The sequence below is a fragment of the Hevea brasiliensis genome, chromosome 4 (assembly GCF_030052815.1).
Source record: "Hevea brasiliensis isolate MT/VB/25A 57/8 chromosome 4, ASM3005281v1, whole genome shotgun sequence".
Taxonomy (NCBI): Eukaryota; Viridiplantae; Streptophyta; class Magnoliopsida; order Malpighiales; family Euphorbiaceae; genus Hevea; species Hevea brasiliensis.
The window spans coordinates 25,602,645-25,621,418 of record NC_079496.1 but is presented as its reverse complement, the minus strand read 5'-3'; the positions used below and the strand labels follow the sequence as shown (position 1 = coordinate 25,621,418).

Sequence of the window (18,774 nt, the reverse complement as noted above, 5' to 3'; positions counted from 1 at the left end):
AATTCTGCATCTATAATGCATGAATTATAACTTCAAAACATGCTATAAATTCTACTATCATAATGGATAAAGTAATGACAGAGTATTTGGCACTTCTCCATGATGTTGTTCCTTTAATTAATAGGAATAGGTAACCAAAATAGACTTTTTACTGTTAATACATCCTGTCAAATCTAAATCTGAGTATCCAATCACTTTCAAATGATTAGATCTCTTATGCATTAGCATGTAATCTTTAGTTCCTTATAGGACTATGTAAACTTTCTTTACAGCTTTCTAGTGATCAATTCCGGGGTAAGGAATTGTATAGGTTTGAGCATAAATCAAATTGCTCACAACTCAAGCATAAGGGATTGATTCCATTTCTTTACATTCAACATCATTCTTTGGACATTGATTGAGACTAAATTTGCCCCCCTTTTGCATGAGAATAATTCCTGCTAAACATTTATGCATATTAAATCTCTTTAGAATTATATCAATATAGGCTTTCTAAGGTAATCCCAATAGTCCTTATGATCTATTATGGAAAATTTCACAAATGATGCCTCTCCCATACCTCGAAATTCTTTGAGATAAAATCTTTAATCTCAGGTAATATACCTAAATCATTTGCAGCAAGTAAGATATCATCAACATACAGAATTAAGAAAATAAATGTACTCCCACTGATGTTAAAATATATATATATATATATATATATATATATATATATATATATTGATTAATCACTTTTTCTTTAAATAAAAAAATTTTATGGTATCATTGAACTTAATATACCACTGGTGGAAGCTTACTTACTTCTGTATATTGATTTCTTAAGTTTGCATACCACATGGTCTTTTTCTGCAACTGAGAAACCTTTAGGTTGCTCTATATAAACTTCTTCTTTAAGTTTTCCATTTGGAAAGGCTATTTTTATGTCCGTTTGATGTAACTCTATATCATAATGAGTCACTAATGCCATAATAACTCTTAATGAGTCTACTTCTTAATGAGTCTTTCTTTGAAATGAGTGAGAAAGTATTTTTATAGTCAATACCATACTTCTGAGTATAACCCTTAGTAATAAATCTTACTTTACATCGTTCGATATTGCCATTCGAGTCGTGCTTGGCCTTGAAGACCCATTTAACTCAACTTGATTAGATACTTTAGGCAATTCAATGAGATCTCATATTTTATTTTGTTTCATGGATTTTAACTCATCTTTCATAGCATTTAGCCACTTATCAGACTTAAAATTTTCCTATGGCTAATGAAAATGAAATTGAATCTTTATTGATTCCTTATATCAAAATCTAACTCTTTTAGATAAACCACATAATCATCAGCAATTGCCAATCTCTTTTCTCTTTGAGATATTTTTAATTGCTTTTTCTTTTTTTTTTTTTCTTTTGTTCACCACTATTAGTTCTTACTAGGTTAGCTTCTTTAGGGGTGTATCATCATCATGTTGTATAGCAATGTTAGAACATTCAACAACTACTAGAACAACACTTGGAGTAGGAGTGGATATAAAAACATTAATAAACACAGGAGAATCAATTTTAATTTCTAGTATATCCGCTTCCTATCTCTCAACCTGCCATTAACTTCATCATTCTTCAAGGAATCTAGCATTACCAGTTTCCACAATTCTTGGACTATGATTTGGAACATAAAATCTATACCGTTTAGATTTCTTAGGATGACTAATAAAGTATCCACTTATCATTCAAGAATCTAATGCCTTTTCATTTGGATTATAAATTCTTGCTTCCGCTCGACAACTCAAACATACAGGTGCCTTAAACTAGGTTTCCTTCTAGTCCATAATTCATAAGGTGTTTTGGAGACTACCTTACTAGGAACCATATTTAATAAGTATACAACGTTTTAAGTGCATACATCCACAAAGATACAAGTAAAGAAGAGTTACTCATCATACTTCTAACCATATCCATTAAAGCCTAATTTCGCCTTTCAGCCACCCCATTTTATTGAGGAGCACTTGGTATAGTATACTATACACATATGTCATGATTTTCTAAGAATTTTACAAATGGACCAGGACATATTTTCCCAATTCATTATGTTTCTCATCATATTCACCACCCTTATTTACACTTACTATTTTTGCCTTTCTATCTAATTTCCTTTCAACCTCATTTATGTACATTTTAAGTGCATCTATTGATTGAGATTTTTCATTAAATATATCTATAATCTGAAAAATCATCAATAAAGGTGCTAAAATACTTTTCTCCACCAAAAGATGGAGCATCAAAAGGCCCACATATATTATTATGTATTCTTTCAAGAAGTTGACTACTTCTTATGGCTCATTTCTTATTATGTTTGGTTTGCTTTCCTTTAATGCAATCCACACACATATTTAGATTAGTAAAATCTAGACTCGGTAGAATCCCATTCTTTACCAATCTCTCTAATCTTTCTTTAGATGTTTGAACCAAACGCTTTTGCCATGAAAAAGCAAAATTCTTATTCAGCCCACTGCGCTTAATTCCAACATTACTGTAAGTGACAAGCAAGGATTCAACAAAATTATCATCAAGTTTTAGTCTACATAAACTATCAGTAAGAATTCTAGAACTAATAATGGAATCATTATTTATTATTAAATAAACTGAAACATTCATGTCCAAGCTTAATATTGAACCCATATTCATCACATTTTGAAATAAAAAATGATATTTCTAGAAATTGAATAAGTCTAGGTGATAGCCATTACCCAAGACTAAAAGTTAAGTCCTTATGCATTCAATTGGAGCCTTCATACAGTTTCTCATAAATAGAAAGTCTTAATTAGGTTTACGATTTGCATTTTAAGGAATCCTTTCATCACATTGGATAATATGAGTAGTAGCACCAGAATCAAGCCACCATGCAAGTATCATTAGGAACTTCAATCAAATTTGATTTGAAACATACATAAGTATAAGGATTACCTTTCTTTTCAAATCAAGCTTTAAGTTTCAGGCAATCTTTTTGATAGTGCCTTACTTTCTTATAGAAGTGACATTTATTTGCCATTTGTTCCCCAACTTAAGGAACATTTGAAGATTCTTTCTTTTTCTGCTTAAACTTATTGGCTTTAACTTTAAGTCCTTTACCAGCTTCTTGACCCATAATATTGACGGAATGAGTCTCTTGATTCTTCACTACCATTTCCTCTTAAACTAGCTTATTGGCCAATTCATTAACATTCCAATTATCTTTAATAGTGTTGTAATTAATTTGAAATGGCCCATACTCAGGAGGCAATGAGTTTAGAATGAACTACACTAAGAAGGAATCATCAACCATAATTTCTAAGGTTTCTAGTTTTGCTTCAATATCACTTGTTCCAATAATGTACTTTTGCATACTTTTTGACCCATCATACTTCATGGTTATGAATTATGCCATTATAGTACCAATGAGTGGCTTAACTTCAAAATGGAAAGCACCTTTCACAAGGTTAAGGTATTCTTTTGCATTTTCAGTTTGTGAAATTGTAGTCCTAATGTTGTTGGAAATAGTTATTCGCAAAAATATAATGTTAATTTGTTTAACCATTCCCATTGCAGATAGTGTAACTTCTATTCCTCACTACTTGTATCCCTAATAGCAATGAGTTTATCTTCCAATAATGCCAAATCAAGGTCCAAGACACCTAAATGGAAATTGACATCTCACACCATTCAAATAAGTTCAACCTATTAAAATAATAACATATTAAGCTTGCGAATGAAGAAAAACAGTTGCATATAATATTTATATGCTCATAATATATTCAAACAACTTAAATAATTAGAGTATACTATAGTTCTCCTTTGAGTAGACACTATTACTATTCTAAATTAAATACCTTTAATCTTGATTGGACAATAATTACTTTACATCAAATATACATGCTTTCTTTGAACATCCAATACATATTTGATAAAATATTATCATCCCATAATTTTCACTATTCATAGAATAATTTATTTACCATTGGGTAAAATCCTTAAGTTCTAATGGATATTAGATATCAATTAATCTATTTTTTACTATAGGCATTTATTAGTATGGATTATTGATAATTATTACAGTTACTTTGGTGACTAACAAACTATTATTTTTATTTTTATTTTAGCTTGGCTACTTTAGTGACTAACAAATCAAAATAAATAAGATAAGTCATGCACATAAATTTGGTATCTTAATTTGTTCAATCATTAGGTTCAATTACCAATCTTAATTAGATTGGGTAGAAAACATAAATTTTTTTTATTATTTTGTCTCTTTTAATTTCTTTCTTTTGAGAGAACTTATTTGTATAACACGATTTTTTGTCATGTTAATAATCCTCATACCCAGAGTTTAACTAGGCAAAATTTTATTATTGTTATTATTATTATTATTATTATTATTATTATTATTATTATTATTATTATTATCTACACTTTAATTCTACCCAGATTTAACAAAAAACAAGAATATCAACATCATGTTCATCATCATAAATTTAATGGAGAAATTTAATTATTCAAAACTTAGGGCTCTGATACTATATCTAAAATAATTCTTAATAGATCATAACAATCATAAACATGAGGTGAATCATAAAAATAACTATCACCCTAATAAGGGATCTTGAACAAATAAATTTTCATAGATCTAGAAAGCATATCTAATGCGAAATTTGATTAAGCCATACCAATAATTGAGAGAGACAATTTGATTTAATAAACTGATTTTTCTCTCTTGACCCTTCTTAATTCACAAAACTTTAATGATGAAGGTCTTTCTTGAGATAACCATAATATCTCTAATTTTATAAAAGAGAATGCGTGTGACCTTATGGATAAAGATAAAGAGATGATAAGCATATATATATATATATATATAGAGAGAGAGAGAGAGAGAGAGAGAGAGATGGGTTCGACTGTGATTGGGATAAATGCTAGTCGCTATTGGGTCTACATTACTAGCTAAGGTCGCATCATTACAACAAGTGAGGGATAATGAGCGAGAGGCGTAAGATTTTTTGTCAATAATTAATATTATAATATGGGTCAAAATCAATTATTTTAATATGGCCCGATATTAATTGATATTTACTTTAATTAAAATAAATTCTAATTCTAATTGTATAAGAATTACCTGATGGATGTAGCAGATTAAGTATTGAATAAATAAATAAATAAATATACCCATATATATATATATATATATATATATATATATATATATATATATATGGGTAGGGTAAGGAATGGATAGAAAGTAGACTTGGCCAGGGGCTGGGTTAGAATTGGAATTAGACTATAATTGGATTGAAACCAGTTAAACCAATAGTTGACTTAAACTTTGATTGAATCGAATCTAAGTCGGCCTATTAATAAATTTTCTCTTCTTTGACCAATTCAAAAACTCATTGATTAAAAGAAAATTTATATGGAGGAACCAACTAGTAGATTAAATATATAATGTCGCAAAAAATATATTTCTAAAAACACAAAAACAAATCATTAATTACACTATATAACACAAAAACTAAATAATATATTTAAAAAAAAATTATTATATAATTAGAAAATTCTACATAAATGAAAACTAAAGAAAACGTATATATTTTTATTTAGATTCGGTCCATTATAAATATAAAATATAAATATATAAAATCTATATATTTAATAGATAAATTTTATTATATATTTTATAACTTAAGTTTATATAGATCAAATTTAGATAAAAAAATTTAACAAATAATATTTTTTCCTTAAATAATGCTTATCGTCACAACATGATTGTAGCTCATCCACGTCACAATATTTTTTAACATGATTCGTGCTCATCTTTTTCTAATTGGAAATGGACTGGAAAGAGAAAAAGATTTGGAAAAAGGAGAGGCGGCAAAAATGTCCCCCAACTATTATTTGCACCCATATTAATTATATTTTAAATAAAATTGTTAAAAATGTTTTTATATCAATATATTTGGCTTTTTAATATTTCAAATTCTTAAATTTTCTTCATATAAAGATAAGTAATCAATAATTTTTCTTGCCATGTTTCTGGTTTTTTTTTTTCATATATATATATATATATATATATATATATATATATATATATATATGTGTGGCTAATAGCCGAGTCCATAAAAATTAAATTATTATTATTATTATTATTATTATAAGTGATTTGCCTTAATTTTTTTTATGCAAAACTATACTATATGAATTTTTTTATTTTGAATTTGTATTTTATATCTATTCTCTCCTATTTTCTAAATAGAAAAAAAAATTGCCTATTAAGAGTTCTGAATTATTCAAAATTATTTAAAGTGTGGAGTCATCCGATCAAAAAAAGCAAAACTCTTATACATAGAGGATGATATCCCTTATTAGGATGGACATCAAAATAAAGGAGAACCAAAGAATTGGAATAAAAACCTCTATTCTAAATGAGATAGAAATTAAATAAAAATTGAGAAATTAAATAAGGAACATCGTACCTTCCATACCTACATACATCTAGAAGCATCTCACCACATCTATGTCAAGTCAAAACTTAGGATATTTTCGTGTATGAGATTAATTGACCATGCTATCATATTAAAGGTACGTTTGGTATAAGATTAAAAAATTAAAGATTAAATGTTAACCTAGTAAAATTTAAGGGAGTAATTATTAATGGGCAAAAGATATTTAATGATATAACAATTAATGATGTTTGGTATGAAATTAAAAAATTGAGCTCACATTAAAATATATAAACATTTATTTTTTATATTTTAATAACAAATATCAAAATTATTTTTTTATTTTTATTTCTAGTAATATTATTTTTTATTTGTAAATAATTTAATTTAAAAAATTTATTATATATATATATATATACAAATTTCCTTTGCTTGCTATGACTTAATGAAATCTGTATATATAATCTGTAAATTGATAGAATTTTTTCTTTTTGTACTATAATTTACAGATTATATATATATATTTCATTAGGTCATAGTAAGCAAAGGAAATTTGAATATATATATATATATATATATATATATATATATATATATATATATATATAATTTTTTTCAACTCATAATGGAATAAACAAGATAGAAATTCATATTTTTTAAACCCATAAAATTTATAGTCTTGCTCATGTGATTAAAAAAAAATCGTACATTCTTGTTATTGTAGGAGAGAAAGACTTTTTGGAGATGAAAAGGTCAAAAAATAAAACAAGTTAAGAAGAAATAGAAAAATAGTATATAAATAGTATGTTTAACTTCTGTTAACATACCCAACCCAATGTTAACATTTAACCCCTAAAAAGAGGTTCAATATTAATGAGGTTAAAAATTAACCTACTCACTTTAAAATATCCAAACAGTATTAAAAATTATAAGTTTAATTATTAACTCTTATTAACCTCATACCAAACACATCCTAAGATGTTAGTGATAGAGTTTGAAAATAAAATATCTCAGATTAATTGAATTTCTCTTACTATTTGTTTGCACTAAAATAATTAATTTTATTTATTAATTATTTGCAAGCATAAAATTAATTAAATTAGTTTTATAAAAATTAATTTAATTTCATTGATTAAATTAGTTAAAAGCTTGAGATAATTAGTAGATAAATGTGGCTACAAATAAATATTAAGAGGGAATTAGCCGATATGAGTGGCTGTTAGAAGGGGTCATGAGGAGCTAAGGGAGGTAACAAATAGTGAACAAGTAATTCTCATCAACTGCATAATATAAAAATGAATCTTCTAAACTTTTTCCAGTACCGATAAAGAATACTATAAATATTATATGAGCAACAATGCTTACGACTAGTCTCAACCAATCAATTTTAAGTACCTATAAGGAATATTATAAATATTATATGAGCAATAATACTTACAACTTGCCTCAGTCAATCAATTAAATTAGACTCTAAGTAGTCGATATATCTTTTACTTTTATTAGCATTTCATTTTTTAATTGTTGTATTTAAATCGTAAAATATTATATTTATTATTTAATTAATCAAATTAACTTATTTTATTTTAATTATTTATAAAATTAATAAAATTGTGTTGAATTTAATTAATTTTCATAATCATTTAATTCAAAAAATCAAATGATATATTCTATATGACATACCCGCAATTCTAAGTTATTCGCTAGTGAAGCCAAGTTGTGTTCTAAGAAAACAGTACCTTAACTAACACTTGAATGGTTGAAAAATAAAAGTACAATTATTGGACTGGTAAAATGATGCTGAGAGAGTGAATAAGGGAAAAGTAATGATCAAAGTGGAGATGGCATCATCATGTCGGGCAATCATGCAAATGGCCTGGGTCCGAGAATGTGGAAAATTGTATTAAAGTTACAAGAATAGACTTGGACAAAGACTTCTGTAGCTCTTTAAGTAAATTATTATCACGCCTTTGTTAAAATTAATTTTTTAAGTAAATTTTTAATTCAATTAAAGGTTAAGCTATTTTTTATTTTCTTTAAAAATAACTTAATTTTTAAAGATCACTTAGCACTCTATTTTTAATTATATTTTATTTGATATTTAAATTTTATAAAATATAATTATTTAATTTTGTAATTAATTAACATGTAAATATAATTTTTACACTTTAATTTTTTATTATATTTTTATAATATTTAATAATTTAATAATTATACTTTTATAAACGGAGGATTCACGTATCAAATAAGATGCAAAAATTGATAAGCATATTTTTTTTTATTTTTTTTACCTTATAATTCCATTAAAGATCCTTTATTTATAAAGACAAAATTATTTTATAAATTTATTTATAAAGATCATTTATCAGTGTGCCAAATCCATCTGTTGGACAAATACTAAATTCCAATTCCTGAAAGATCAAATTCCTTATTCAATGTACCATTAACATGTAGTCCTAATTTAAAAGCTAAAGTAAGGAAGAAAAATAAAGAAAGGTTTTTCTTTTTGACGAGATGGTCATTCTGAAGGAAATAAATTGCCAAGCAAAGTGCATATGCATGTAGCTAGTGAAAAAGCTGAAAAAAAGAGAATGCATCTTTCTAAGCTTGTTCCTTTCCTGGTCTTTCTTCTTCTGCCTCTGCTCATCATATGTGGAAACAGTGCTGATGATCCCATTTTGCCTCCGGAGGAAGGTACGAATCTTCTACTTGATTGTGTGCATCATTTTCATAGCCTCTGAAGCAGCAAATAAAGAATACATAAATTATTGGTTTCGCTATTATCATTCTTTCCTTTCTTAATTTTTCTTCTCTATTAATGTTGTTTTCATGGCAAGGATAAGCACGAGTTAATAAAGGGTAAATTTCAGTTCATTTGGATGATGATAATATTATCATCAGCTAGGGTGCGTGCATGGTTCTGACATTTTCGAATTGAAACTAAACTGAATATTTTAATTTCGATTTCGATTTCATTTGATTTTCAGAACTTCGATTGAAACAGAATCATGGTTTCAGATTTTTTTTTTTTTTTTTTTTTATATTTCAATCAGTTTAATTGGTTCAATATTTTAATTATGGGTTTCGGTTTTTTCAAATAATTTTATGCAAGCAAAAAGTCTTAATTATATTTTTTAGTTATTTCTTAATTATAAAGTACATATATAATTAAGAATTAAGGGTCTATTTAGTTAAACTGAATATAACTCATAGTTAATAGCTGTTACTGTTAGCTAATAATTTATAACTGATAGTTAATGATAGATAGCTTTTATTAAGTATTGAGTAAAATTATGTTTTATTGTTGTTATTGATATGTAAAATTATTAATAAAATTATATATTATATAATTTATTTTACTAATATATCATATTATTAAATAAATATATAATTATTAATTATATTATATCATTTATTTTATTATTTTATCATTGTTTGTCAATATTAAATTAAGAGATTTGATATTTTTAATGAGTAATAATAACTATCTGTATAAAAATTATTTTTACATAATTAAATATTATAATATATTTTTATATTAAAGAAGTAAAGGGTTCCAATAAATTTAAAATTTCCCAGAAACCTGTAATAAAATTTATGATTTCAATACCACTTTTTCCGAATTTATGGTGTGCGTAGAAAAAAATTGAAAAAAAAAGTACGTAAAATAAGAGGATTATTTTTGTCAAATAATTATATAAATATATAGCAATTTGAAACAGCTCCAAGTTTAGAACTTACACAAACTGTTGTAGTTTGGTATCATATTAGATTTATATCAGTTATTTTAAAAATTTATCAAATACTTAGATTTAATTATTTGGATGTCTATTAATTATCAGCAGCATCAAACAGTTGAATCGAATATGCGATTCGAGTTTCATGAACGGGTTGGGGAGGATTTAGATTCGAATTATTTTAAATTTGTGAGTTGATTTATTTTATTTATGAGTCATTATATAAAGATTTCATATTAAATTTATATCGATTTATGAATTATAAATATTTTTATTTAAACATTAATTTTTATAAATTTAATTGTTTTTCAAAATTTATATTTTTTAATAATCAAAACATATCAATTTTGAAATAATCTAATTTATTAAGTATATCAAAACTTTCTAAACCTACTTAGTCAACAACTGGAGTTAATCAGTATATTATTAAATAAATATTATAAATTAATAATATTACTTTATTATAATTTATAATTTTATATATATTCTATATAAATAATTATTAAAACAAATTTAGTTAATTTTAATATGCAAATGTTTTCTTTTAAAAAATAATTTAATTTTTAATTTAAATAATAATATTTAATTATTTACAATATAATATTTTAAATTAAAATTTTATAATAATAAATTTATTCATACTAATAAAAAAATAAATATTTAATATATTAAATTATATTACAGAGAATTTTATATACATTTTACTATATAATAATAATAATAGTAATAATAATAACAATAATAATAATAATAATAATAATAATAATAATAATAATAATAATAATAATAATAATAATTCAATTATTTAAGTATCATACTAATATTAATATACTAAATTACTAATATTATTAATTATTGACACTATAAATTAATGGTGGGTAAAGTTAAAAAACTTTTCAATTTTTTTTCAATAATTATAGGTTAATAGTAATTATGGAAATGAGGTCGGTTTAATTTTAAACCAATTTTTTTTTTTTCAATAATTATAGGTTAATAGTTATTATTTTCAATTTTAAAATTATATCAAATATAAATTTGATGAAATTTAATTAAATTTTTTATTTTAAGTTATGTTATACAAAGTAATTAAAATTAATTTCAAATAAATTCTAAAATTTATTGTAGAATTGATCCAAACACTCTGTAAGTAAAATCAAGACTTAAATGGGGCTGGGTAAGGCAGAAGAAATGAGGATTTGGGCCTTCGGTGGGTGTGGACGCAGAATTGGAAAAAAATTAAAATTTGGTTGATTTGGTTTTTCATTGATTTTTCAGTTCAAAAACCAAACTAAATCGGAAACTAAACTTTCTTGAAACCTAAAATCTAACTGATTAATTTAAAAAAAAACTGAAAAATCAAACTAAATTAATTTGGTTCGGTTTCTTGGTTTAAACCATTGTATGCACACCTCTATTTATTAATGATTTTAAATTAATATAATATAAATTAAATCAATAAAAGAAATAATTTTATATAATTTTTAAATTGATTGAAATATATATATATTCAACCAAAGTTTAATCAGTATATTATTAAATATATATTATAAAATTAAAATGATAAATTTATTCATATTAACAAAAAAATAAATGTTAATATATTAAATTGTATAATATATAAAATTTATATACTATTCATTGTATAAAAATAATTTAATAATTTAATTAAGTTAATATACTATTATAGTTTATTATTGATATTATTAATTATTAAATTCTAGTGGATGTTGTTAAAAAATTTTTATTCTTAGATTAGTAATTATTAATTATTATAATTATAATTATATATATATATATATATATATATATATATATATATATATATATATATATATAGACACACACTACTGTGAAACAAATGCTAAGTGTGTTTGTAGGTCATATGGCAATGGAAGTGAAAAAAAGTGTAAAGGTGTTAGGTTCTATTTTTTTGTAGCGCTATTTGGAAAACTTTTTTCGTTGAGTAATCAAATCAGATCACTCGGTCCAAACTTGGCCAAGTTGACCAGTTGACTGGTAACTCGGTCAATTCAATTTGCTTCGCATCGATTCTCTACAAAGAGGATTCGACTCCTCAAATTAATCCGGGTTTAATAACCATATTCATAATTATAATTAATTGATGTGTCAAAATAATCAAAATAACTTCTGTTATATGCAAGTTTTGATTATGATCTCTAATAAGTTCTACCGATTATTATATTTGTGAGTGTCTGGCCTGATGTTTTGTGAGATGGGAATGGAGAAATTTTTTTCCTGCCTCAAAATTCCTCCTAACCTATTTTACACAATAATATATATTTTTTTTATTAAAAGTAATTTATTTTTATATATATATATATATATTTAAATATTATAATTAAAAAAAAATATATTAGTAAACTTAAATTTAAAGCTTCTATTTATAACTTATATTATATTTTTTAATAAATACTTTTATATTATATAATAAATTAAAATAAAAAAAAATAAATAGAAAAGTTCCCACAGGACCCGCCTGCCTTGCTCTTTGGCAGGGAAGTTCATACCATAAGCCCTAAGCCCGAACTCCTGTAGGGCAAAGAATAAGGAGAGTGATCCATGCCTCAACCTAATCCATTGTCTAGGAAAACTGTTTCAAATCCGATCGAGTTACTAGTTCACTAGTTATCCAATCAGTTTATGTAAACATTAGAGTTTAAAGATTAAATTGGACCGATCATGTATAGTCGGATTCCAATTTAAATTGATCCAAATTTATCAACTATGAGTTTATCTCCCATTAAATTTCTAATTTTACAAATCGTTTACATTTTTATATACATTAAAACATATTATAAATTACTTTAGATCAAACTAAAGAACTAAATCAAATTTATTACGTCTAATCTTATCATAGATATTCTTGCATGTATAGTGCGCTCAACATCATGATGTCCGATTCTTGCGTATGAGGTTCCACTTATTAATATTTGAGAATCCCACTTGGATATAGTTTAATAAGAAAATTCATATTTTAGTTTTTTAGAGTCAAATGAAGATATAATAAAATTTAATTAAAATTAGTAATTGGGTTGTTGAGTCATATGAATTATTATACCGACTTTCAAGTTTATTAATCATTTAAATTATAATTATTTCAAATTTTATATAAAGTAAAATATATAATGAGTGATTTTAAATTGAGAGATTGAAGTTGCATTCACTGCCAGATTAAATATTCACTGCCATATTAAATTTGCCACCCCCTACTTAGTGATTCATAGTCGCCTCGATTATTGGTTGTTACTTTAATCAAGAGAGTGTTTGATTTAATTTATAGAAATTAATTTATAAATATATAATATTTATAAGCTAATTTAAATTTATATGTATTTAAAATTTTAAATAGTTATATATAGTATTTATAAGTTAATTTAAATTTATATATATTTAAAATTTTAAATGATTATATATTTAGTTAAGGTATTTATAAATGACTAGTATACAGTTGATGTGTTTGATAAAATATAATTTATAAGTATATTTATTATCAAATGATTAAAAAAAATATTAAATGAGATTTATGATAAAATTTAAAAATTAAATTAGAATAATATATTAAAATATTTAATTAAATTAATTTATAAATACAGATATTATAAATGCTAATAAATTATTCTCTCTCAGGTCATTTTTTATAACTTATAAAATTAATTTATAAATTTAAAAATTATTATACAGATGAATTTATTTTTAAATTTATAATCTGTTTTAATAAGTTGAAAATTAAGATATACAACTTCTAGATAAATAGAATTGTGTTTAATGTTTAAGTACTAATTAATTAAATTTTGCGGTGAGTTCTCTGAAAGCAGTCACATCTGAGCTGGGGTTGGTGCCTGCATGTTTAAGTACTAATTAATTAAAATTTGCAGTGAATTCTCTGAAGGCAGTCATATCTGAACTGGGGTTAGTGCCTGCACCATACATATGGACCTATTATTGCACAGGGAGTTCACGCCGTGGCTACAGCATTAACATCAGATGCAACTGTAGTTATGATAACAACAAGACTTGCCACATTACCAGCATGTATGTTACCATGTTTTCATGAATATATTATTAAAAATCTTTAAAATTTAGAATAATTTTTAAAAATAGTTATCAAAATTTAAATTTAAATTTTAATCTCGTAGTTTGAATTATTTTTATATTAACTTTATTATTATTTTGAATTTTAGAGTTACGGATGTGATAGACTTGAGTGGTGGAACTATCCATAGAAATATCTCTCAACTCAGGTTTCTGGAGAAACTGTGAGTATCATATTATTCTCTATCATTTTCTTCTTTCTTTCCGGTCTATATATATGCATGCACATAACTCTGTGTGCAGTGATACACATTTTTAGAATGACAAAACAGAACGTGATAATTTATTCTGATAAAAAAAAGGTGATAATTTATCTATTTTGAATGACTAAATAATAGAGATATAGAATTATTCCTAGAACCCTCACGTATAAATTTATAAGTTTAAACTTTTAGGTTAAGTGATTTCTTGACATGATATTAAAATTTTTCAGACCAAATAAATTTAGCGATCAAATCCTTACCACCTAATTTATTAGTTGAATATTTCATTACAAGGTAAAAATGGATATGTGCTTGTTCATTTTTCAAATCTAGTGGGCTTTTGTGTGTGAGCCTTCAAAACAATAAATTCTCCTATTTAAATTCTAATCACAATTTAATGAAAATAATTAAAAAAAATCAATGTAAACTGTTGTAACTTTTAGCTACAAACAGATTGGTGTGTGAAATCTGCAACCAAGCTTTCCAAAGAGAGCAAACTCTCCGGTTACACAGGCGAGGACATAACCTACCATGGAAGTTTAGGCAAAGAACAAGCACATAAATCAAGAAAAGGGTTTATGTTTGCCCAGAACCTTCATGTGTTCATCACAATCCAGCTCAAGCATTAGGTGATCTTACAGGAATCAAGAAGCATTTTAGTCGATTAATCTGTGAGTCACAAACGTCAAAAAACCATGAGACCCTTTGACCCATCTACCTCTTCCTCCCTTTTCCATTTCTCCGGCCATCACAATACGTCCAAACCATCACAAACCACCCAAAATAACTCACTCTCCATATACTTTGAAAACTTTCCACCAAACTGGGATGCTAATGCTCTTCTCAAAATCTTCAAGCCTGGTGACATTGTTAGTATTTCCATTCCTCAAAAACTCACTCATAGGGGTCGGAGATTTGGTTTCATCAAAGCCTCCTCTACCTTCAGCTTCAAAAACATTCTTGATGTACTCAATAAAATTTGGGTAGATACTTATAAGCTACGTGCATTTCAATCTAGATTAGGGAGGACCTTTTATAATACCCATGCCCACTCTCAGCCTAGCTTCTCTTATCGGAACCACAGAAGCGGCCTCAATAAACCCTATCGCAATCAACAACGGCGTTGGAAAGGGAAAGCAGCAGTAAACACAAAGGAAAATAAGAAAGAGAGCTGTAAGCAGATATGGGTTAAGAAGAATGGTAGCAAAATACAAGAAGCTATTGATATTTGTCCTGGTCTTCCTTGAGATGAAACTCATCAAGCCCACAACACTGTCTCTGGCAAATATATAGCTCCATAAGACTTTGCCAAACAAAACCAAGCTCTTTTAGAGAGATCAGCCATTGCTAGAGTTTTGGATATTAAATCTTTGCCAAAAATTGAGCATTACTTATTAGCAAAAGAAATCATTGATTTTGACATCAAACCTCTGGGTGGGGACTTAGTCCTTCTTTCCTTTGAAAATAAGGAATTAAAGGAGGGTTTCTTAGATTGAGGCAAAACTTGGCTCAAGGAATGGTTTTTTGAGATTTCACCATGGAAAACATGTTTAACGCCTCAAAAAAGACTATGCTAGCTTTGTCTACATGGCGTTCGTTCTTAATCTCTGAACATCTAATTTTTTCAAATGGATAGGAAGCCTTTATGGAGAGTTCATAATGGCTGATGGGGAATCATTTTCTTTATCAAAGCTTGACTTTGCAAGAATTCTAATCCTAACGGATTCTCCAACTCTGGTCAGCAGAACATTAGTGGTTGATTCGAACTATATGAGATTCCAATTAATCCAGTGGAGGAGTATTGTCATGATTTTTTTTCCTTGTCCCATATTTAAGCGAAAATCTCACTCTCCAAATATCTCATTGGAGATAAACTCTGAAGATAACAATGATAACAATGATGGGGTAAGCAGAGATGATCTTCTTGGTGGAGATAAACACAACAGTGGTGATGATAATTTCAATGGTAAGGAAGATGCTACTTCCTATAATAACAGTGATGGCATTAATCATCTGAAGAATGAACTTGGTAATGGAGATGGAAGCCATGGTGGCTTCGGCAATAACCAGAGCTCCAATAGTGGTGATAACCTGGCATGCAATGTTAACGGTACGGTTGTCCCTAGCAGCATTAATGAAGGATCCTATGACACGTGTCTTAGTAGATGGTAGTGCTCCCAAGGTTCCTTCTATGCATGTTGAAGACTCTGCCTCCTCTAGTAAGCAATGCAACCACCTCAATTATGAGATTGGTCTAACACGTGAAGAAGCCTCTGAAACAGCTACCTCTACCTCGTTCCCATCTGCTGATGTCACAATCTCTGTTTAAAGCATCGAAACTCTAGAATGTGATCTTTTAATAATTAATCGACATTCTCTAGCATCAAGCTCAGTGGCTTCCCCTCCATTTAATATTGACATCTTTGAGGTCCCACCATTTGAAGCTGCAGTTAGCGATAGTTCTAATCACTGTAGCACCCAAAGATACTGCAACATTTGTTCTCTCTCGGAATCAAATGAGAGTCCCACCTTAGAAGCAAAAAATGAAGAACTTAGCTTTGATAGTAACATGCTACTTTCATACCTAAAGGTAAACTACATTTTAAAATAAAGACGAAAAGCCAGTGAAGTAGTTGAGCTTTATGAATTTTACCGAAAGCTCATTTGAGGAAGAAGAAAGGAAGAGACTCTCTTGTTACACTTTACTAATCAAGTTGAGGCAGATCTTCTTCTTCGAAAGAATTAAGGTTCAAGTTAGACGAATTTGGGTTATGGGAACACTTGACTGGATTGCTATCGATGCAGTTGGACTCTCAGGTGGGCTGCACATAATATGGAATAAAGAAGCTTTTCCTATCCAGAGAATTTAATCTTTCAATCGGTGGATTTTGTTGCATGGTTCCTTTGTTTCTGATAACTTTGAGGCCATAATTGCTTCTGTTTATGGGCCTTGCTCGATCAAAGATCAACTCATGTTGTGGAATGAATTAACACATGTCATTGAGTTAATTGATGGGCCTATACTTCTCATAGGGGACTTTAATCAAATTTTATCTATATCTAATAGAAAAAGTGGCTGGTCATCCTCAGTGAGTATGAGACAATTTTAGTCTTTTGTGAATAACCTTTATCTTCTTGATATTTCACTTAGTGGCATACATTTTATCTAGAGGAATACCTCCTCAATGAGCTGCATTGATAGAGCCTTGTCTTCACATCATTGGATTACTATTTTTCCTAATCTCACTCTCATGGGCTTACCTAGAGGAGGCTTAGATCACAACCCCATCCTTCTCTCTTCAAATATCTCTGACTAGGGCCCGAGACCAATTCGATTTCTTGATGCATGGTGGAGTTACCCAGGTTTTGCAAACACTCTAAAATCTTTTTGAGATAAGGTTTTAGTTTCTTCTATGCCTCTAACCTTAAAAAGATGAAAATGCTGAAACAGCATCTCAAGATTTGGAATGTTAACATGTTTGGGAATGTGGAAAAAAAAAATCAAGGCTCTGAGCCAATCTATTGACCAGTGGGAATTACAGCAGAATCTTGAGACCTCTCTCCTTTAGAACTGATCACCGTCTAATAATTAAAAGCTGATGTGCAAGCTTGGATAGCCAGGAATGAAAGCATTTGGTGCCACAAATCAAGGCTCACCTTGTGTAGGCTAGGAGACAAAAAAACATGGTTCTTTCATATTTGTTGTGCCAATAGAAGAAGGAAGAACTTAATCTCTTCTATTGTTAAAGATGGTCATACTTACTTAGATATACCCTCCATTATGCGAATCATCTTGAATCATTTCAAAGAGAGATTTTGCAAACAATACCCTCCAGATTGCCAAAATGTAAATTTGAATTATAGAAGAATCTCTCCTGAGGAAGCCTTGAATTTGGAAATTCCCTTAACCCTCGAAAAGATTAAGTCCACAGTATGGAGTTGTGACCCCTCCAAGGCACTAGAACCGGATGGCGCAAACTTCCTCTTTTATAAGAATTCTTGGAATCTCATTAAAGATGATCTAATTGCAATGTTTGATAATTTTTCCTGAACTCCACCTTGCCCTCTAGACTTTACTCATCCTTCATAATGCTTATTCCTAAAGTGTAGGGAGCCTCAACGTTCAAGAGTTTAGGCTTATTTCCTTGATTCATGGGCTCTATAAAGTGGTGGCAAAGGTCCTGGTCAATAGGATCAAACCAATTATCTCAAAGATTATCATCCCAAACTAGAGTGCCTTTATTAGTGGACGTAAAATTATTAATAGCTT

General features: G+C 27.4%; 1 protein-coding gene across 1 annotated transcript in view; it reads left to right on the top strand.

The window, feature by feature from the left end:
* The first annotated feature begins 8,877 nt into the window (after window positions 1-8,877).
* The window catches only part of LOC110633262 (probable LRR receptor-like serine/threonine-protein kinase At1g53440), a 31,057-nt gene continuing 21,160 nt past the window's right edge, over window positions 8,878-18,774 (top strand). Inside the window, 3 exon segments of the mRNA XM_058145633.1 lie at window positions 8,878-9,145; window positions 14,085-14,241; window positions 14,391-14,465. Coding sequence (XP_058001616.1) covers window positions 9,007-9,145; window positions 14,085-14,241; window positions 14,391-14,465 — 371 coding nt within the window. The 5' untranslated portion in view covers window positions 8,878-9,006.